Source organism: Calypte anna, chromosome 21, assembly GCF_003957555.1.
Source record: "Calypte anna isolate BGI_N300 chromosome 21, bCalAnn1_v1.p, whole genome shotgun sequence".
NCBI lineage: Eukaryota > Metazoa > Chordata > Aves > Apodiformes > Trochilidae > Calypte > Calypte anna.
In genome coordinates this window covers 118,041-139,601 of record NC_044266.1, presented here as the reverse complement: position 1 = coordinate 139,601, position 21,561 = coordinate 118,041, and the positions used below count along the sequence as shown (strand labels likewise).

Here is a 21,561-nt window from a genome sequence, read left to right as displayed (position 1 = left end):
TATAACGAAAAAAATGCACTTGTAGCTATTTTCTTCAACACATTCCGAAAAGAGGTGCACCCAGCTGGTCCCCTTTCCTCCCACAAGACACACCTGAGGCCTCCGTGTTACCAGAGAAAACAACTAGAAGTATTTAAAGAAAGATGAGGGTGAATACTGAATAACTAGCAATATAAAAGCACCAACTTCAGTCAGGGATACCTATTTTAGAATTTAACACTTATGCACAGATGCACATATTGCTTATTATTTACATTCACTTCACACTGGACCCAGGCCCTTTGGTACCTGAAAGTCATTTTAAGCATTCCAGACCGCACAGAAGCCACCAGAAATCAAACCGTTACCAACTACACCGTGTGTAAAACCAGCCCGCTAGCACAGGAAACGAGAAGATAGGAGAAACGTTTGTATTTACTTCAGCCTCCACACAGGTGCGCGGGCTCTGCATCGCTTCGCCTCACCGAAAAGGCCGGACTTGGCGGTCACTTCAGCCTCGGCCCTGAGAGTAAAGTCCAAGGCTGAGGGGGCACCGTGGCGGGTTCTGCTGTGAGGAAAGGTGCCAACCCCTCACAAGGACCGGAGGTGGGAGGAGAAAAAAATCCCAATGCCGGAGCCAGGACCCCCTCTCCACACCCACCCCCGCCCTTCAGCACCTCATGCGCTCGCACTGCCCCTCAGCGCCCTCCCGCCTTTTCCTCCGCCGGTTGGTGGCGGCGCTGATTGGCTGAGCGGGAGCGAGGGGCGGGGCCAGCACACCCTGGGGGTGGCGGGGCGGCCCCGCGTATCCTCAGCCTTGGGAGGTACCGTTCGCTGCCCCCAGTGCCCGGTCCCGCCGGTTCCGTCCCCGCCGCAGGTCCGGGCTGAGGGTGCGATTCCCTGCCCGCAGCCACTGCCACAACGGCTTCTCCCGCCTTCCCTCCCTTCTTCCCAAGTCCATTCCCCCAGTCCCGAGCCTTTTTCCCGCCCCTGCTGCCCCGGTAGCGGAAGCGGGTTTCTCCCCCGCCGGTGACGCCATATTGGGTTCTGTGGAGGCAGGGGGGCGGGGGAGCGGAAGGAAGGACCCGGCTTGGCCGTCTGTGAGTAGCTGGAGCCCCGCGGCTGTGCCCAGGGCCCGACCGGAGCGGGGGTGGCGGGGCGGGAGCGGGCGGTGGCAGCCACCGGCCGGGAGAGCGCCCTCAGCCCCGGGGCCGCTCCGCCAGCGCGGGGGCTTCCGCGGCCTCCGCGACCACCGGCGCGGCCTTGGAGCTCTGCGGGCCGAGCTGCCGGGCAGGCACTGCCCCACCTTCCCCTGCCCGCTGCTGGGCCCGCCCCGGGATCTGCCGGGGGCTCGGGGTGGTTCTGTCCGAGGCGGTCCCTGGCCCGGTGCTGTTCCCTGGCGCTCCGCGGGCCCCGCATCCAGGGCCTCTCCGTCTGCTCTTTGTGTCAGAACTGTGTCGGATTTCCTGAGCTTTGGATTCTGCAGAAGTGTCCGGGGGTGGCTTTCTCCAGCAACCTTCGGCCTTAGGCGGTGCTGAGGGAAGGGGGGTCTGGGTGGATGGAGGTGCCCGGGGTGTCTGACAGGGCAGGATGCTGTTGGCACAGATAGAATTTTACAACTGTCATTTTTAGGCTTAAAAGAAATCCCAATTTGCACAACAAATGCTTTTTTTTTTTTCCTGCTGTGCATGTCTGTTCCCCCTGTTATTAATAAACTTCGAGTGCATTTTTCTTCAAAAAGACTTTCCTTATGAGATGAGGAAATGTGTGTGAGCAGTAATATGGTTTTTCTAGTTAGTTTTGCTTAGTTTGCATTTCAAATTTAAGAAGAATCTGTTATGATGGGAGAGTTGTCTGAAAATTCTGTACCTCTGTATGTGATGCTGTGCCCGAAGTTAAACACATTTACAGTCCCAGGTCCTGTCACTGTGAAGAGCTCAAAGACACACTGGTATTTATAACTGTGTTATAACAGTTGTGGTGAAAAGCATAATTGCTGAAAGTCACACATCCCCTGGGTTGGTATTTTTCAGCAGAGAAAAATGTTTTAATGTAGGTTTAGTTTTAATAGTAGCTTTAGTCCTTGTTCTGCTAGTAGCAAGCTATTCAATTGTTTGTTGTGTTAATCTTCCTATATCTTCCTGATTATTGGCTTTGCTGAAATGGCTGAGGGATAATCATAACTTATGCAGAACAGTGAAGTCTTGTGTTACATTATGAAAGAGGGATTGCTACTGTTCAGATTTAATTACTCCCTTAAACCAAGGAGATCTGACTTGTGGTCTTAAAGGCTGCTGTAGCGTAGCTACTTAGTAGTGTAAGTTACAGTAAATGTTTTAAAGTGATGAGAAATACTGAATTAAATTCATGTGGTGGACTTGAGTGTGTGCTTAAACTGAGCCCATGAGAGGTTTCTTTCCAGTAACACTGACAGTGTTAGCAGGTTGAATTTCTTGGTCTGTTGTGGAAGAGCTGTATGCATAAAGAACAAACATACATAATCTCATATAATGTAATTTTTTTTACCAAGCAGAATGCCTCCTCCATCATAAAGCCATCACTTTCCTTACATACATGATTCTTCACTTGATCTGCAGAGGTTTACACTTACAAGCTTGTAACATTAGGTCTACTTATAGCCCATATTTGCTCTCTCTAGTATTAATTTTGAGAATAAGAGAGTTTTTATGTTTGTGATTTTCAAAGAATTGCTATCTGATCAGTAATTTGAATAGCTTTTTGTTATGGCTTTATACTTCAGGACATTAAAACAAAACAAAATAAAGCCCAAAATTGTGTTTAGCTGATAAAGCTGGGGAGGAATGCAGTGAATGGGGAGAAAAATAATTTCTTCCTACTGCCTGTAATGAAAAAGTCTAGATATTGGAAGAGTTTCTATCTAGGACTCATTTCTACTTAGTGATTATTCCATAGGATGTATTTTTCCAAAAAACACAGCTTTAAGTCCTGTGCCTCTGCAGATTGTCTTTGGTCTCAAATTATTGTTTGCAGTGGTCACAGTATTGCAGCATCTGAGGGAATTTACATTGTACTTATTTAGTAGTGTCTCAGGTATCTTCATTTTCATCTGAGGCTCTGGAGATATTAACACAGGGCTGGAAGTACTCCCAGTGTCCCAGAGCTGTGTAGTCCCACCCACAGATGAGGACTCCAGGAAGTAATGTCAGGGATTGCTTTTGGTGATGTGGCAAAAGTGTTTCTGGTTAGAATCTGTTCTATTTTGTTTGTTTTGTGTCTGGGAGTGAACTGCAAAACTTAATTGGGCTTAACTGAAAAGAGAAATGAAGATCTTAAATTGGCAGCAGAAGCAGATGCTAAAAAATAATTCCCTTGGTGGTTATTTTTTTTTTACCTGAGCACAGAATTCTGGCCTTTCCTCTGCAAGGTTTTGCTTATGCATAAAACTTTTCTATCTCTGTTAAGCTGGAGTTCAAGAGCCAGATGAACTCACTGAGTAGTTCTGGCAGTGGGTGGTTTGTTGGCTCTGTAGCCACTGGTGTACAGAGTCCTGAGCCTAAACCTCTGTGTTACCCACTTAGTCAGCATTTTAAAATCCTAAGCATCTTTTTTAAAAAAAATTGTATTTAACTTGGTTTTGTTCTTTGCCTTTAGAAACTGAGGTGTCAGGAGGGTGGTGCTGCAGTTCATATTTCAATGCTTAGATGTTATAACTCAGCTCCTGTCTTAAAAAGGTGAAGATGTCTCTCAAGGCTCACTCCTGCATTTCTGTATAGCCTTTTTTTCTTTTTTCTTCCCTCCCTAAAATTGTTTGGATCCTGCCTTACCTCTGTAAAATGCCCTGTTCTTTGCTTTCTTGACAATTTCTCTTGAAAATGAATTTATTTTGGAATAAATATCCTCTCTTTAAGAGTTCTTCATTAAAAATAAATTATTTCAAACAGGGCAAACCAAAAGAGTGTCATGTGTAAATGCTGGTTCAGCTAATGTACTGTGAACCTTCACTGAGCTTAGATTTTTGTCTTAAATGTTCCCTCTGTATCCTATTTTATTTCCCCAGCAACCATGTCAGAAGGGGACAGTATTGGCGAGTCTGTTCATGGAAAGCCCTCTGTGGTCTATAGATTTTTCTCAAGACTTGGACAGGTTGGTTTTCTGTTGGGTTTTTCTGGCTCCAGTAGAGGCAGCTCTCAATGCAGCTTCTTAAACTCATGACTTCTTGAATGAGTTTTTCAAATACTGAAATCTGCACAAAATATTTTTTTAAACTCTTTTAAAAATAGATAACAAATATTATAATAGCTTGAAGAAATATTTAATGTGCATATTTAATGTTACAAGCATTAGGAATTTTTCTTTGCCTTTGTAAAAGTTATAGAGTTTTTCAAAGCTTGATTAATTTAGTTTGTTAGAAAGAATACAAATGTTTCAAGTTACTCTCCTTCCCAAAATATTCTTTCACAAATGTTTACTATCTATTACTCATTGTGCAATGTGTTTAACCCATGTATACTTTGTATTTTTTCCTAGATCTACCAGTCCTGGTTAGACAAATCTACTCCGTACACTGCAGTGCGATGGATTGTAACTTTGGGTCTGAGTTTTATCTACATGATTAGAGTTTATTTACTGCAGGTAAAAAAAAATGGGTTTACTGCTGAAATAATTGAGGTATCATTACTGTTCTATTTATTTGTGTTAAGAGTTTTTTCTGAAGGTTACTTTGGAATTGCATAGGTTTGGTTTGTGTTAATGTGAGGATGTAGGAAAGTTCTTCTCAAGGAAACTATAACACAGGTTGTTTGATCTCACTGAAAAATCAGTATCTGAATATGGTTTTCAGGAAGATTCATCTTGGCTTTTTTTTTTCCCTCCCTCCTTCAGGGTTGGTACATTGTGACATATGCCTTGGGAATCTACCATCTAAATCTCTTCATAGCTTTCTTGTCACCAAAGGTAGACCCCTCTTTAATGGAAGATTCAGGTATGATGAACACTTCATTTTGTAATGACTGTTTTCAGACCAACTTCCAGCTCTTCTTGCCTCATACAACAGTGTAAAGATGTGCAATTTTAGCATGACATTGTATTTTTACACTTGCAAAGAAATCTGTGCAACTTCATGTCAGGAATTACGATAATTTTTAGAAGGCAAAAAATTTAAAAAATCTGAAGTCTGGACAGCGTGGAAAATTATTGTAAAGGAGTTTACAAGTTTGGGGTTTTTCTGTTTTCTTGGGATTTTTTTTTCAGATGATGGCCCTTCCTTACCTACAAGGCAAAATGAAGAATTTCGGCCTTTTATTAGAAGGCTCCCAGAGTTTAAATTCTGGTGAGTAGCTCCATCTGCCCATGCTTTGTTTCTGAAATATAGTTATCTGCATCAAACTAGTGGTAGCTGGAGTTGAAGGATTGTTAATCTTATTTTTAAGGCACTCTGCCACTAAAGGAATCCTGGTTGCTATGGCCTGTACATTCTTCGAGGCTTTCAACGTTCCTGTTTTTTGGCCAATCCTTGTGATGTACTTCATTATGCTATTTTGTATCACTATGAAGAGGCAAATCAAGGTAACTTGCCAAGAACAGACAGTAGCATTTGTGATGTCAGAATTGACAGGTTTGTTCCAAACTGCCCATCCAGTTGAACATTTCAGAGGTGTAAGATATATTGCACACACTTCATTTACTGGAGGGACAGCAAACACTTGACCATCAGTTAAATATTTTCCCAAAGTTGGTTCTTGACATTTTAAAAGGAAAGCCAATTTTTTCCCCAGACATTGAGAATTTGGGGTAGGTAGTATTTTTCAATGTTGTATACTGAAATTAAAGGGGAGTGAAGAACTAATGCCTCTGTGCTCTCTCCAGTTTTCTTTGATTCCCCCAGTCAGTAATCTTCACTGTCCTGTGTAAGTTGGGTATACCCAAGTTTGAGATTTATAATCATACCCCTATTTAGATGTAAATTTGTCTGTGATTAGCTGGTTCATTGCCTTTACAATACTGAAGAACTAACTGTCTTTTCTAGGAGACTTTGTAATTTAGAGCATGTCTTATGAAGCATTTTTCTAAATTTTATGCAAGTTTCTTGCCTCAAAAAAGCATCTTTTCTCTTTCCAGCACATGATAAAGTACAGATATATACCCTTCACACATGGCAAGAGGAAATACAAAGGGAAAGAAGATGCTGGGAAGACCTTTGCTAGCTAGAAGCTGCAATCAACCTGGTGACCAATTCTGCTTCGAACTAAAGGAACGATTTTGAGCCATTGTAACAATGCCTTTTTTCTTCATAAAAAATATGATTAACAGAGTGATGGCAAAGCAGTTGAATTTTCATTTTGAGAGGATCTTGCTATTTTTATCTGAAATATCAGTTTCTTGAAGAAACTGGCATTCTAACCAAATTGCATTGAGTTTATTACCTTTTGTAAGATGTTGCAGAAACTTTGGTTAATCCCGTGGGTTTGGGATCATGGATTTCTTTCAAGATCCATTGCACTGGAGAGATTAATTGCTGAAGAGCTGGATATTTTTACGTAGTTCTCCCGCTCACAATCACCCTGAAGTGCTGTGCACATACGTGGAGGAAAAATGCAAGATGGCACACGTGATGCTGTTGTCTGCTTTGTGGCCATGTGCTCTTTTCATAGAAAAATTCAGTAGACTTAAAGAGATGCAGAACTTAAGCCAGTTTCCTAAATGCATGGTATTACTGACTTATGCCAAACAAATATAGTCATAAGAAATTTAATAAGTTATGGGTTTTGCAGTAGGGAACAAGTACTATGCTAGCTTCTGAAGTAACTCATTTGTGTTGGGTTTTAATGCCAGTTTCACCACTACATCTAGCAGCTGCTAAAATTGGGCTCTTTCATGATGACTCAAAACTTTGTTCAAACTCTATCACAATTTCCTTTGAGGACCTGGAATGATAAATATATATATATTTTAATGGTTATTAGTTGGAGTTTCTTTCATACTTAAGGGTTTCTTGATTATTTAAGCTGACTTCGTGCAGCCCCTTCTGAATATACCCAAACTGGCCATAGCAGACAAAACAGAGTGGGTTTTAATGCAGCTTTTCATTTTCTATGGGGAAAAAAAAATCAGAGATGAATGACCTGCATGTAAACTTTTTCATGTGATACAACTGAAGTTTTATTAAGTAACTTTTTAATTCCAAAATTTATTAAAAGACAGTGTTCCCCTTACTTGTTCTCTCTTTATACACATACATTGAACTAACAGTATTTATGGCTCCTTCTCAATAATGGTTACTCATTTTATTTTCATGCAATGCCTTTTTCAACTCTTCAGGGAGCATTTACTTGCAGGAAGTAAGAAAGTATTAGCTCTTTGAAGATTCTGAGAATAGTGGCAACTTCAACAGACACCTGACTGGAAAATATATGTAGAAGCTTTCATATGATTTTGTCAAATGAAGCCATTATGGAGCTCTGGAATTCAGCCTTCAGTAAAGCTGGGAAAATGACAAGTAGTTTTAGTTCACATTGACTGTTGGGGTTTTTTTGTTTGTTTGTTTGCATGTGTTTGTTTTACTGGCTGTGTGGAAGCCAGTAATGTCAAAATTAAAAAATGTGGAAACAAAAGTATCCAGAAAGGGCCTTGTAAAGGTAGCCCTCATGGATGCTTGCAGACTATTGCCAAGTATCTGAAAGCCCTGTCTTCAGAAGCTGTCTTCAGGTCTGCTGGAGTTTCTGAGACTATGGGCAAATCAGGGAGAACAGTACAAAAATGTTTATGTCATATGGTCAAGAACCATGTTAGAAGAAACAGAAGGGTAGAGGCAGAAATAGATTTATTCTGTAAAAAATGAAGTGCCACCTTGCACAGACAGTTACCAGTTTTATAATAAAGTCTTTTTCTTGGACCAACTCAAACTGTATGACAACTTTTTAACATGTATGAGAGCTGAGTCCCTGGTCATGGAACAGGAGCTTTTTCCTTTACAGCTGATAGTGACGTAGGTAGATCAGTTTCTGAGGATGGAACTTCTCTCTGCACAGTGGACATTCTGTCTACAAAAAGAAAAGACATGCTGAGCTGCTGTATTTAAAAGTTAAAAAAATCCAAATGTAACTGTTAAGCTACTTCTAAAAAATAATCAGCACCCATAATTAAAATTTTTTTCAGCCCACTTTGTGATGCAAGCTTAACCATTTATAGCATTCTAAGTTAACCCAATTTAAAAAGCAACTTGAGGTGACTAGGTGCTTGTAACTAAAATGGTAATAACTGTTCTCAGTGTTAAAGAAAACCAGGCAGAAGTCTCTATCTGAAACAAAAATCCTGTACTGTGGACCTTGAACTTTTCTGCCAGTAGTAAATCAGTCACCAAGCCTTTAGGGCAATTATCATTTTACTGATAAGCTGATGACACAAACTGGAAGGGTGGGCAGTAAGGTTTGTGTTAGGCAAATTTTTTTTTGTTTTTTAAAGTATTAAGTAAGCTTCCTATCTTCAATAAGAAAAACATCTATTTTTTCAACCTTGGGAAACACATCTGAGTAATTCCAGTGGATTACCCTACCATTCCTGAAGCTAGGTGACAGTTCTTACCACAGCAGCCAGGCAAGCTGCTGACCACTGGCTGGGTCTTTACCTGCAAATCTGAAGTGACTCTTGATGTTGCCTGATGCTGTAGGAAGGCAGTAGCTCATTGCAAGCTGCATTCTACTTTGTGTCTTAAAATGCTATTTTAGTTCTATTGTAGAAGTTGCATAGTATAACCTCAGTGTATTTGAATACAGATATTGATACTTGGGCTAAACTGATTGGGATCTTAGTTATATTTGAAATTATATTTGCTTGATTCTCTTCCACCACAGCTGTTAATGCAGGAAAATCTAAGCAGACAACCCCACTCATTTCTAAAACAGCTCAGCAGTAGTGCATCTGAGAACAAAGACTTAGCCTCTGGCAAAGATTTTATTTGTAAGTAACACTTGCTGGCTTTCTGGCAAGCAGTTTTCATTCTAAGAAAATGAAGGGACCAAATTATTCCATTATCTCTATAAAGTTCCTTAATGAAAAATTCTTTTCAATTTCATTACTACAGAGCAAAATTCAAGTTTAGAGTACCATGCATAAGAGCTGGCTCAGTTTGCTTTTAACTTATTTTTTTACTGGAAATCAGGTGAAGAAGGCTTCAGAACATTATCCCTTTTGTTGTTTCTTTGCTGTCAGAATTACAGCCTAGGTCTGTAGATGAAGGAATTATCTTCATGCCTGACTTCCAGACCAATCCAATTGCATTTCAGTGGTTGGGAAAACTGCTTACTTCATTTACCTCATCTATGTAATGCATAGTCATTCTGTTCTAATAAAATACAGAGGTCCTGGAAAACTCTGGTGTGGGGATTTCGGGTGCCTTAGTGAGAGAAAAAGGGCATTATTTCAGCAGCCAGAATGACAACTGTTGGCAAGTAGACATTTCATCACGTTTACCCCTTCCAGCTCTGTTTGTCCTGTACTTACTCTGGTGTTACACCAGGCTGTGATGCATTCCCAGCAGAAGAGGTGGCCACAGGGTGTAGCTGTCGCGTGTCTCCGATCTTCCAGACACAGAGTGCAGCGGGAGTGGCGACCCGTGATTTTTTCCTTGGTTGAATTTCTAATTAACAGAATTATTAGGTATTACTTCCTTTGATGAAACCTTTCTGTAAGAAATACTTGATAACACAACCCTAAAGCCAACCCCATCTTAGAGTATTAAATCTTTTTGTGAAGGTCTCAAAAACATGAAAGCAAAGACATTTAAAATAGCGAGAAATGCATCAAAAATTACAAGTTTTAACTGAAGTGTCACTCCAGTGTTCTCCCTGCCCATGAAACCTAGGACATTTCCCACCATTGCTTCCACCTCTTTCCTAACAAGCAAAAAGCATCATACTTCTGATGAGTGAGGCTGCGGTGTAGTTTCCATTCCTGCCTTGCTCTCTGCCTCTGTTTGAAGCTGTACATCTGAACACCAATTGTTAGAAGGAGATGGAAGAGTGAAATTATTCCAAGAAACTTGTAACTTGATCGAATACTCTCATCTTCTCCTTGCAGTCCTCCAAAATGCAGCTACATAGTTCACAGAAACAGAGAAGTTTTGTTACTGCACTTTTATTTTCATATATGCACCTCCCCTCCCCATATCAATCAACTCTTGAGATTCTCTTTTCTGTCCAAAAATTGGTATGTTTCTAAGACTTTATCAACCTGCCGTCTCTCTGGAGGACTAATGTGTTCTCGACACATCTCAGGCTACACTTAGCTGCTCTTTGTGCAAGAGCAGTTGTTTTTAAGTTATCTGTCCCTCCAAATTGCTGGGTTTGGTTAGGTTTTGTTTTGCAGCTCTGAGCAGATAGTCAGATACCTCTTTTCCACACCTCTTCAGACACCTTTTACATTTAACAGCCATAACCTTTTGACTACAAGGGCTTGTGGCTCTTCCATATATATTAAAATTTCCCTCCCACCCAGTCTGCATTGCCTATATTATTATCAACTACAGCTGAATTCTATATCACTTTTACACACGTGGCATCTCAAGAGGCCAAACTACTGCTGTAGACACCCATCTTCCAACAAGAAATGCATCTACTTACATATGTGATTCCTGCAATTCTTTTAGACAGGTGATAGAAAGTGCCACTGATGTAGAATGCTGCCAAATGCAGTCGGTGAAGCAGAGGTATGGACTGTTTAAGCACATAGACAATTTGTAAGACTGTTTTCTTCTGCTGTTCTGTCAGGTCTCCAACTTGTTTCCGTATCCAGTTCCGTATTAAGGTCCTACTGGATAATCCCAGGGCTGGATTGCTCTGTGAGGTTCTGGACTCATCAGGTTCTGTCTGCAGCTCGTGTTCCAGGTGCAGCAATCCCTTTTCCAAGCAATAGGGTAAGACAGTGTGAAGAGAAACGAAGATGGCTCGTTGGAGAAATGAAGGTACCCTTTTCTTGGTTGAGTCAACTTGAACAATGTTAACATATTCTTCACCCAGAGTCTGGTAACCTAAATAACACACGTGACAGAAACACACAGGGTGAGATGGTGATGTCAGGGATTCAGAAATAGTTGGGGTTTTTTTGTCTTGATTGAGGTTAACATTACATCAGCATCTGCTGTATGGGTGTCTGCAGTGGTTTTAGGCCTAAAGCAGAGATAATTTTTCATAGTGCCACACATCCTTTTTTTAAAAGAACTTTTGCTTTTAAAGGAACATGTATCTGGGTTCATCAGCTGCATTTGAACTCAGATTTCTGACAAGTTAGTGGTTTCATGTTTAATAAAGGCATTTATAGAACGAACTAGGTGAAGGCAGCCCCACACTGAAGTGTTCATGCAGCCTCACAGCTCCTGGTGGTCATCAACACACAACAGCCCCCAGGCCCGGCCCCTCATTTCTCCACTCTTAGGAGAAACGCTAGAAGTGAAGTTTTAAGGCACTTTACCTGACAAAGTGGTCAGGGTGAAGTAGGCCACATCTGAAAGCAGCTCAACCTCTCTCCTCCATTCCAGCCACCTCTTGGCACCTGAGGGACAACGATGGTTGCAGGGACTTCACATGACATTCAGCCATCCCTCCCAGACCTTCCACCGCTGGATTCACCCCCCCCAGCCATGGATCGGCCCACCCGAGCGCCATGAGGTAGAGCAGAGCCGGGGGAGCGGCGGGAGACCCGCGGCGAACTCCGCAAACCCCATCCCGCCCCCCACAACGCCAAGCCCAGCGGCCCAGCCCCTCGGCAGGCCGAGAGAGGGAGGAAGGAAAGGAGGGGGGATTACCCGCCAGCCCATGCAGCGCGGTGCCGGCCCCGCTCCGCAGCCCGCTCCGGTACAATTCGTCCTTCTGTCCGCAGCGCACCAGATGCGCCGTTCCCACCGGCGCCATGGCGGGCGGAGGCAGACGGGTGCGGGACAGGCGGAGCACCGCGCTTCAGGCGCAGGGATTTGGCGTCGCGGGGCAGGGCGGGAAGGGCAGGAACGGTTCCCTCACCTCACATCGCCTCAGCGCGGCCACCGCTCCCTGCTCTGCTAGCCTATAGCTGCCATGCCGCCAGCCCGGGCTCGTCTCCTCCTCCCCGAGAGGCGGGAGGAAGTGGTGGGTCAGAACCCCGGGCCGTGTCTGGCTGAGGTAAATGATGTGGGCCCGGCGGAGGCGGCAGTCTGGGCTCCCTCAGCCCTGTGGCGGGGACTCCGCGCTGCGGGGTGGGAAGAGCTTCTTTAGTTTGTGCTGTGTCCTCCCCTCACAAGGGGCTGAGGGCATCCAGCCCTTCGGAAGGCTGCTTTGTCCCTTAAAACGTTTTATGGAGGGTAACAGTAGGGGGAGCACCCGGATAAGGAAATATCCCAGTGTGAGATGGGATATGGAAGGTGAAGTTTTCACACCTAATGCGTACTTCCCACTTAAATCCTGAAGTATCGTGGTGATCTGATGGATCCCGAGTTAAGGAACGTGGCGGTGCTACTCTTATTTATAGATTTGTTTGTTTGTTTAAATTACAAAACTAAACTGACCAATCTTTGGGTCAGTTGTTCAGAAATGCTGTGGATAAATATGGTTTTCTTGCTTTATAGGCCAAGAAGCCAAAGAGCTCAAGAGACTTTTTTTTCTGCAGAGCTGACATACGGGCTAGTAAGCACGTAATTATGAGATTGGAAAGCATTAATAAAGCTGAAGATAAGTTTAGGCTTCTGAAGGTCATATTTTTTTTCCTTAAAAATTTGTTTCTTTGGTGGAGTAAATTATTGTGCAGTAAATATGAGTTTTTTGGGTTTTTTTAATTAGTTATTTTTAACAAGTATATGCAAGTGTACACAAAAGGTGTAAGAAGAATGAGTCAAAACTCTCATGGTCCACCAGTTTTTGTAACTTGTTATGAGGTCAATTAATGCTTTTTGTGGTAGAAAACCCAAGCAGACCTTAAATAAGAGCTGGAAATCCTAATGGTAAGCAGTTTTCAATGTTATATGGTAACTGCTTCCCTTTCATGTGTCTTGTCTGTTCTTTGCATCAGTGTTTTATGGGATCAGCTCATTAATTATTTACTGGTATTGTGAATTCACCCATCAGCTGTTCCTTATCATCACCTGAGGTCCCAGGCTGCCAACACTTTGGTCCCACAAATATTAAAACATGTTTAACCTCTCTCTATGTGACCATTCTTGACAAATTAAATTGCTTTTGCTATCTTCTAGAAGCTAAGTTGGTTTGTGGTGTGTTGAATGTTGGGAATTCTATTGAGTATGGCAATAAACAAATGTTCTCTCAAAAGGAATAAAAGGTGTCAAAGTCTAGCAAATAATTAAAAATATCTTTTTTTGGTTGGAACTGAGAGATGACATCATGTCAAATAATCTCCCTGTTTTGCGTAGACAACCCAAATTATACTACAATAATTCTTCTAGTAATGGAACACACTCTTCATTTCTTTGTTTCCAGCATTTTGAATGTTTAGGCAGCTGCTGTGTTTCACATGAGAAGCTGCACTGATTTGTGTGTGTAACAGTAATGGTATTTCTATACTGCTTTTTCTTTGTCACTAAAATACATAACAGACTGATGCCATTATCTCTTCTTAAAAGACTGGATAAATTGGGAAACAAAGAGGTGATATGGTATCTGCAAATGAGTTTAAAATACTCTGAATTCAGAGTTCTGCCTCCTGCAGCAGGTCTCGTTGCACGTGGAACATTGGGTTATGTTTTTAAGTGTATGTATCAATATCTTAAAAAAAAGAAAAATGAAGTATCTAAAATATTTATTTTTTTGATAGATATGATCCTTTACACACCCTAGGATTGACATGGCTAATTGTTTCCTTCATCACATGCAGCAAGACCAGACTGATGTTAGTGGTCATACAGTGAGCAGAAAGGAAAATCTGTTTATTCTGCTTTGTATTCTGATTCAGATTGGCAGCTGCAGAATTCTCTGTCTCTTAAAATTTATCTGTCTTTTACTGAAGCCTTCACAAGACATTTCTGTGCAGACTTCATTTGCTTAGCATGCTTCTCTTTTTTTTTTTATTTTTTATTTTTTTTATTTTTTTCTTTTTTTTTTTCTTTTTTTCCTTCTTTTTTCTTTTTTTTTCTTTTTTTTTTTTCTTTTTTTTTTCTTTTTTTTTTTCTTTTTTTTCTTTTTTTTTCTTTTTTTTTTAAATACAGAACTGATAAGGGAATGAACTGCTTTACTGACATGAGCACAAAGTAGTCCAAAATGTGAAACAAATTCGGTGCACAATAATTATTAACTTTTCCACCCACATGTTGCTTGTCTGCGCATTATTAAATATGGTTTTACCTCTGCAGACCGGTTAATACAGAAGAAGTTTGGAGTGCAGCTTTCAAACACGGCAATAGGGAGATGTTGCAGTTCCCAACCTGAAGAACAGGTTCTGCAGATGAAAAAGGAGCGAAATGTCTGTTCAGGATTGTTACCGCCCTCCGATTCCTTTTGCCTCCTCCCACTTTGAACTTGTTACCCTGGAGCTGAACTGTTTGAATAAGGACTGTAAGAGCTGCTTTGTGATCAGTGAGCTGAGAGCCCTTAACATGTAAAGTGCAGGGGCGGAGCCTTCTCTTTCAGACTTTGCAGTTCTCTCCCTCACTCCCCCTCTTTTTTTTTTTTGATCACGGTTATGAAGGTTCCGACGCACCGTGCAAAGAAGCGGGGACAACTTGTCTGCTGCGTCCAGAGAGGACAGATAAAGGTGTGTGGGAGTTTTTGCTGCTTTTTAATTTGCTGCTTGCTCTTTCAGCAGTAATTCTGGTTTACGTTTAACACTTTTACTCTTAGAAGTTAGTAAGAAATTTTGTAATATGCTGTATGATTGCAACAGAGTTTGCCATTACTTTTACTTTTGTTTTTTTTAAATAAGAGACTGGGAAGAGCATGAGATCTGATGCTTGCTTTCCTCATGCTTTCTCTTCATGTTCATGGAAATGTTCAGGAACCTTGGTCAGCCCTGAGCCTCTAGGGATGAAGCAAGTGGCACCTGTGATTTGAGTTTAGACTTTGCTAACTGGACACCACAGGAGACCCAGGCATTCCTTCTGAAATGATAACCTGAGCCTTGAGCTTTCACAGGTATACTAAGCCAAAGCAAAACCTGACTTGGATAAGAGAACTAGAGCTTGAACTCAACTTTAGAAAATAAAAAAAAAAAAACTAGTTGAGAAATACAACCTGGCTGATTCTGTGACTGAACAGTTGGTAAGTCTTAACTTGGAAGGAAAGACACACATGACCCCTCCAAAAAGTATGCATTGTTTTGCTTTTTTTTTCAGTCGTGGTTTTGGGCTGTGGAGAAAGGAATTTTCTGTTATTTCCTGGCACAAAAACATTGGTTATGATTGCAAATAATGAGGATGGTCAAATTGCTGGTGCTGTGTATGCTTCAAATGCCTTGGGCTCCACAATTCGTGTGTAGATCTTAAACTTATTCCCAGTCCTAAGGATGAACATTTCTGGAATCACGTTTTGTTTCACAGTAGGTGTGAGGTCAACTTCTTAAAAAGTGGAAACGGAGCAAGATTCACTGCTGACTGCTCTGAATTTGAGGTAGGAAATTGATGCCATCTTTAGGATCTAGCTCAAAGTTAAGTTGTTTCTTTTTTGTTCAAAAGAAAGTAGACAAAGTTTTGTGGCCGAGAAGAGCTTTTTCTGTCCTTATCCAGGGGAAAATACTTGAGATGGGGAGAATAATTTTTGGCTTAGTAAGATTAGATATGGAGAACTGTTTAGTCCAAATGGAAGGACAGAGGGTTGTGAGGGAAGGTCAGTGACTACTGGTGAAAAGTACTAGTTACCTAAATATGGGCAAGATTGCATGGTGTCATAGTTACTGCAGTGTAATGACCTCAACACCAGTGTGTGAAGAACAGATTAATAAGTGCTAACTTGTCTCTGAACTCTTCAGTAGGTGGGTTGGTTGGTTTAGGTCATCTGCTTCTGAGCACTGAGGGTTGGTTTTATAGAGACCACAACAGGATAGAGATACATTTGACATGGCAGACCAATTAAGAGAGGACTTTTTAATTGAATAAGCAAAATACCTTGCCAGATCTACTTCTGTCATATCTGCTTGTGTAAGATAAGCCTTTGTACCTGCAACTTGAAACACTGTGGGGTTGTAGCCTTGTATAAAATGCCCCTGTTGGGAAGGTAAGTGCCTATAATGCATCCTATTTTGATCCTTCTCAGTCCAAAGGATCTATTGTTCTGACCACTTGCCTAAGGTGTGGCTTCCTGTCTAAAGCCCAGAGAATTTCAGTCAGAGTATTTTTTTTAACAACCAAAACCAAGGAATGACTGAAAACTCTGCAGCAGTCTCTAGGATATGACATTTAGGCCAAGTCCTGTTCCAAAGGGATGTCCTCCCTCCATGACCCCTGAGCTAAGTATTACATGGACACTTTGTCAGACATCTCAGCCCAGTATTTGCTGCAAGTCACTAGGAAGATTTGGATTTCTACTTTATTGCTTGGGACAGAGACTCCAAAATCTGTAGGGAATTTCCAAACCTTTTATTCATTGTTTAATCTGCCCCCATTTTATGGGGGTGGAGCCCACTTGCCTTCAACACACGTAAATACACAGCAAAGTCATTGGATATGTACCTGTAAAACTGCAGGCTGTGACAAATCTGTACACATGCTTAGGCAAAGGTCTGACTTCCCTTCCTGTTTTTCTGTACATTACTGTCTGGCAGACTGCATGGGACTCTGTGCATCATTGGTAGAAATTTTGAGTGGAGACATCAAAGCAAGCAGGTCTGATGCTTCAGCATTTTGAGAATCTTGGTTTCTGTACAGGCATATTGACTAACAAAAGAACAGTGGTAGCTGAAATCCCCACTAGAAAAATTATTTTATTTTAAAATAGGAATTAAAGTAAAATCCTGAAGTGTTCACTTAAGAGATGAGAAAATGAAAAGGATAGAGTTCTGGATGGGGAGGTGATATTTCAGGCTACATTCCATGAACAACTTCCTCAGGTGCAACATGACCACAATAAATTTTACTCTTTGAGTCGAGTGCATAGGGCTCTGTTGATGACAAGAGCTATTAAAGAATTGTGTTGCTAAGCCTCTAGCTGCTTGAAGTCAGCCTGCAGACCTTTGGATTTCATTTGATAAAGAGCTCACTGTTTGATCCACCTGAAGCTGGATATCAAACTAGCATGAGATAAATGTTTCCCTATATCTAAGGACCTGAAAGCATTAGCTGAGTGAGGTTTTCATATCCATTTGAGACAGAAATACAGCATGGAGCTTGAGATTATTGTTTGGTTTGATTGGGTTTTTTTAAATATATATACCTGGTTCTGATCTGGCCCTGCACTTCTTTGTTGTTTGTCACAACCTCACTTGTTTCTATTTAAGTAAGGAATGGCTCCTGAACAATCTTCTGACATCTCACTGGTTGCCAGAGAGCTCTGGGTTGCCTCAGAAATTAAGAGGGAAATCAGGTGGGAAGGTGAAGGAGCTTTACATGTTAATGTTCCTGGGAGAGATTGAAAGTGCTGCAAAAGCCGTGGCTGCCGTCCCCTCCAGGTGGTGTTTGCCAAAGGCCATTAGGCAGAAACTTGCAGTACCACTTTTTGTGTTGAATCCCATGTTAGGGTGTCTTTTCACAGCAACCCTTGCAGGACCAGTTACTATTAAACAACTTAAAAGAAGTTCCTCCCTGCCTCTTTTCCCCTTCAACATGCCCACCTACCCGACCCCCCCAGCTTGTTGTTCCAGATTTCCTACTGCTTTTAGGTGCTGGAACATATTTTCTGCAAGTTTTCTCTGCCTTTAACTGAGAACATGTAATTCGTGTTCTATTTATTTTTTTAAAAATGAGCAAGGAGTGGAGCCTGAGGGAACAACGGAAGCCTGCACTTGAGGTGCATAGGAGAAGCAGCTATACAGCCTGCAGAGAAGAAAGTGAAGACCAGACATCTGTGCAAAGTGTTACATGCTGCTGGTGTTCAGTGGGATTGCTGCAAGGGCAAAGTGAAATATACTCTGCTTGATTTGGTGTGTGAAGGATGTGACCACACTGGGTTGTACAGAGCTAGCTGGCTGTGAGTGGGGCTGAAGAGAGGTGGTCAGAGGTCTGAAGCTGCCAGAAAGATTTGCATCAACTCCATTGTCTTTGGTGTGAGTCTTTGATGAAAGTGGGGTTTGTCTGTTGTAATGCCCACTTAGAGCTGGCCTCTGATGTGTGGATTTGGGGGTGTGGGGGGGTTTTTAACCCCCCAGTAGAAACCACTGAGTGCACTTGGTGCTGTTGGATAGTGACATCTGCAGTCTGTGATTCTGGTTTTGGATCATCCTTTGTTAAATAACTCCTACAGTATAAAGTGGCCTATCCCACATCTTCCTTTCCCTCCTCTGAATTCAGACAGATTATGAACGAGAGGAGGTTATTGAAGTTATGTTATTTATTGACTAACAGAGTACTAAAGTCCACAATAAGGCTGTGAACAAAGCAAACCTGTACTTTGGCATTCATTGGAATAGGCCCTAAAGACTTCCTACCTTGTAGCAAGTCCATTAGTTAGTGTTTGTGTGTGTCACTGTGCTCTGTTTGACAAAATGAGAATAAACTGAGTGGTTCCCAGACCTCTTCCTGCTAATCGAGAAGGAGATTCATTAATTTAAGAAATTAGTTTGTATGTTTGGCAGAAAAAAACGCAGCCTTCTCTTGAAGCTGCCAAGTGTAAGCGTGTTTTTCTTGTTTGCTGTACACACATGTAGCAGTTGCTTTCAGCAGCTCCTTTCTGCTCTGTAGTAGGGTGATGTGAAGAAAGATCCACTTGAAAAGAGATCATGCTTTGGTTCAGTTACTGTGGTAAATCAAAATGTTGCCAGTTGTGCAAATCCTTATGAAAAGTTTTGTCCAGCCTTAGGTGCAGGATGGTAACTTACTAGATTTCAAAAATATCTTGAAGATAATCTTTGTAGACAGTGCCATTAGGAGAGCACACACAAAACAATATTTTTGTAATGAACTAATTTCTATGACCAGAACTTGGAAATGAAGTGCAAAATGCAAACCAAGGGAATTCAGTGCTCCCCAGCTCAACTGTTTGCCTTAGAAGGCACTTTAGTAATATTTATCTTAAGAAAACAACAATTATTAATCTTAACAAAAAACAGCATGTGAGCCTAAGGCCAATACAAATAGATTAGACTTGATATGTACAGAGGAGCACATACACCACTTTAAGTTGCTGAGTAAGTTGGGCATCTACAGTTAGCAAAATCTGTGGTATGGAATTTTTGAAGTAATGTAAGTTGTAAAAGATTGTTCCACAGTCTGTTATTCTCTTTAGTGTTTAGCACTGATAATCTGTGCTCTCTGCTCATCACCTTTCTCCCTGGCACTGAAAGTCATCTCATTACTTCTGTGTCCTGTTATCTCTGGGTTTGAAGCCTGTCGTGATTGGCTTCTACTTTGTGTAAAGCTCTGAGGAAAGGGGAATGTTCAAAAGCAGTGTAGATTTGAGAGGTATTTGCACAACGTTATAAAGAGGAAGCCATGATGTAGTTAAAGGTAATAATTTTGACTTCCATTTACAGAACTTAAATACTAGATTGTCTTATCTTTGCAGTTTTCATTAAATTGGCTTGTGTACTTTTCTCCCCAAGTTGCATGTAATTAGCTCAGCTCTTTTAGTGTGTGTGCATGTGCTTGTTATTCTCCAGGGGTTTGCAGCCTGCTTATCTGCTTTCTGTTGTGTCAAACACAGCTGAAGTTTTATCCCTTTCCATTACCCAGAGTAAGTTAGAGAAATAAAGGATGGCTGGAATGAGGCTGGTAGAGAAACCTCTGCTTCTAATTAGGGTAATATCCTCCTGGCACTGGGAGTAGTTAAATTCTTGCCATTTCACCTCACCATTTAGTTATCAAGATGAATTAATTTTATTCCCATTTCTCTCTTGCTGTCCTTCCTCTGCTTACACTTTTATGTCTGGTCCTACTCTAAGCATCCTCAGGAGGAAGCTGATCATTTACCACTGACTTGCAGAACAACACGTTGCTACCTCCTTTCTAAATTCCCCACCATTAGTTATTCCTTAATATCTAAATGGTTAATCAGTCCAGCAATAAACTGCTGTACAGAACTAAAGCAGCTTGAGTAGAAGAAATTCCCATCCCTTCAGATGAGGAGGGAGATTTAGGAAAAAAAAACAAACCAAAACAACAGCAACCACCAAGTTGGACTTCTGGAGAATGACAAGGCTGCAGACATAATTGAGAGCATTACTAGTATTTGGATTATTGAGCTATTGATTACAATAGCTCAAACCCCATTGCAGCCCATATCTGCAGCTCTTTACCATGACTCAGAAATTCCCTTGTGCAGTAAAAGCTTGGCTCTTTCAGCAGCAGGCACTTCCTGCTTGTCTCCTACCAAGAAAATCTTTCTTTCTCTCTTCATTGCTTTGCTGAGGCTGGTTTTTTTTTGGTTTTTTTTTTGTCTGAAGAATGATATTTGTCATTTCAAAGTGCTTCTGAGCCAAGCTATTGGATGAGGGTTAGAGACTGGCCTAGTTAGTTCCCTTTGCTCTTTTAGTAAAAGTCACCAGTTCTCCCTTGCTAATAAGAAGTGCAAATGCTTTTAAGCAGCAGGAGCCTGCTCTGTGCTGTGTTTCTGTTGTCATTTTAGATAGGTCAGGGAACTGGCTAGCAATAAGGAATGATTATGAAACTGAAGGGGTTATTTTCAACTCAAGGTAAATAGGAGAGGGGATTTACAAACAAGTCCATCCCCTGTCCATAGAAATTATTGTAAATTTCATATTTTGCTGTATGAAGTAAATGCTAAAATCATATGACATAGTCAATATAAGCCTGAAGTGAATTATTTTGATTTAATAGGTGTCCTTACTTGCATAAGGCATGTTTGGTTACATCATTCACCAAAAATGCAGTGTTCTCCTGCATGTGGAGCTCTAGTTCAAGCTGTAAGTTGTGGGTTAAGGAAAGCTGACAAATGTTAAGTGTTCTTTTTAAGTGGGATGACTGTGTTCTGGGTGTAAGGTGAATGCATCTGTCTGCCAGAAAGGTATTCTGGTGCCCTCTCTTCTCTCTATTGTCTTTTCTGTGCTCCCCCTTATATTTTAAACTTAATCATTTGCCAGAGACTTTTTTATCACATGCCAGTTTGTTCTATGTGTGCTCTGTCCCTTGGGAATGTTGTATCACACCCTAAGGTGTGGGCTTACCCCCTTGTTCCATAGTACTGAAATGGACTTCTTTCATTTTCCTGCTGCTTTGGATGAGAAGTAACGTGCCTGGGCGTGCAAGGTATCTCAGATGGAATTGCCCAGTGAATGGAGCTGCATTCCTTGAATTGAGCAGCATGGCAGAGGGAACCAAAGCAGAGTTGAAAAGCAAATCCCAAGTCTCGGATTCAAATGCTTTGAATTCTTTTATCCTCTTGATCTGCTTCCTGATCAAACCACTCAGGTTTAATCGATGGCTTAGTTTTTCTCAAATGATACCTCCCTGAACACAAAGTCAGGTCCTTTGGGGTTAAAGTTTAAATACAACAGTGATATAAAAATGGCTAAATGATTTTTAATGGT

At 41.4% G+C, this 21,561-nt stretch overlaps 2 protein-coding genes across 7 annotated transcripts; one reads left to right on the top strand and one right to left on the bottom strand.

Annotated features, from left to right (window-relative positions):
* Positions 1-769: 769 nt before the first annotated feature.
* RER1 (retention in endoplasmic reticulum sorting receptor 1) lies at positions 770-7,856 on the top strand. Of its 6 annotated transcripts, none has more exons than XM_030463896.1 (8): positions 770-856; positions 3,613-3,692; positions 4,019-4,104; positions 4,489-4,593; positions 4,843-4,942; positions 5,212-5,290; positions 5,391-5,526; positions 6,079-7,172. In XM_030463896.1, exons 3-8 carry the CDS (start codon positions 4,024-4,026, stop codon positions 6,166-6,168), a joined length of 591 nt encoding a protein of 196 aa, XP_030319756.1. In that variant the 5' UTR covers positions 770-856; positions 3,613-3,692; positions 4,019-4,023; the 3' UTR covers positions 6,169-7,172. The 6 variants fall into 6 exon arrangements, with proteins under 6 accessions (XP_030319756.1, XP_030319758.1, XP_030319759.1 ...); XM_030463897.1 differs by having other exon boundaries at positions 821-869; XM_030463895.1 differs by lacking the exon at positions 770-856 and adding an exon at positions 935-1,079.
* PEX10 (peroxisomal biogenesis factor 10) lies at positions 7,765-11,899 on the bottom strand. The gene is made up of 6 exons (XM_008503594.2): positions 11,759-11,899; positions 11,425-11,505; positions 10,578-10,984; positions 9,875-10,050; positions 9,460-9,595; positions 7,765-8,000 (listed from the first exon to the last, which is right to left on the bottom strand). The coding sequence occupies exons 1-6, from the start codon at positions 11,862-11,864 to the stop codon at positions 7,929-7,931; spliced, it is 978 nt and encodes a 325-aa protein (XP_008501816.1). The 5' UTR covers positions 11,865-11,899; the 3' UTR covers positions 7,765-7,928.
* Between the last annotated feature and the right edge of the window lie 9,662 nt (positions 11,900-21,561).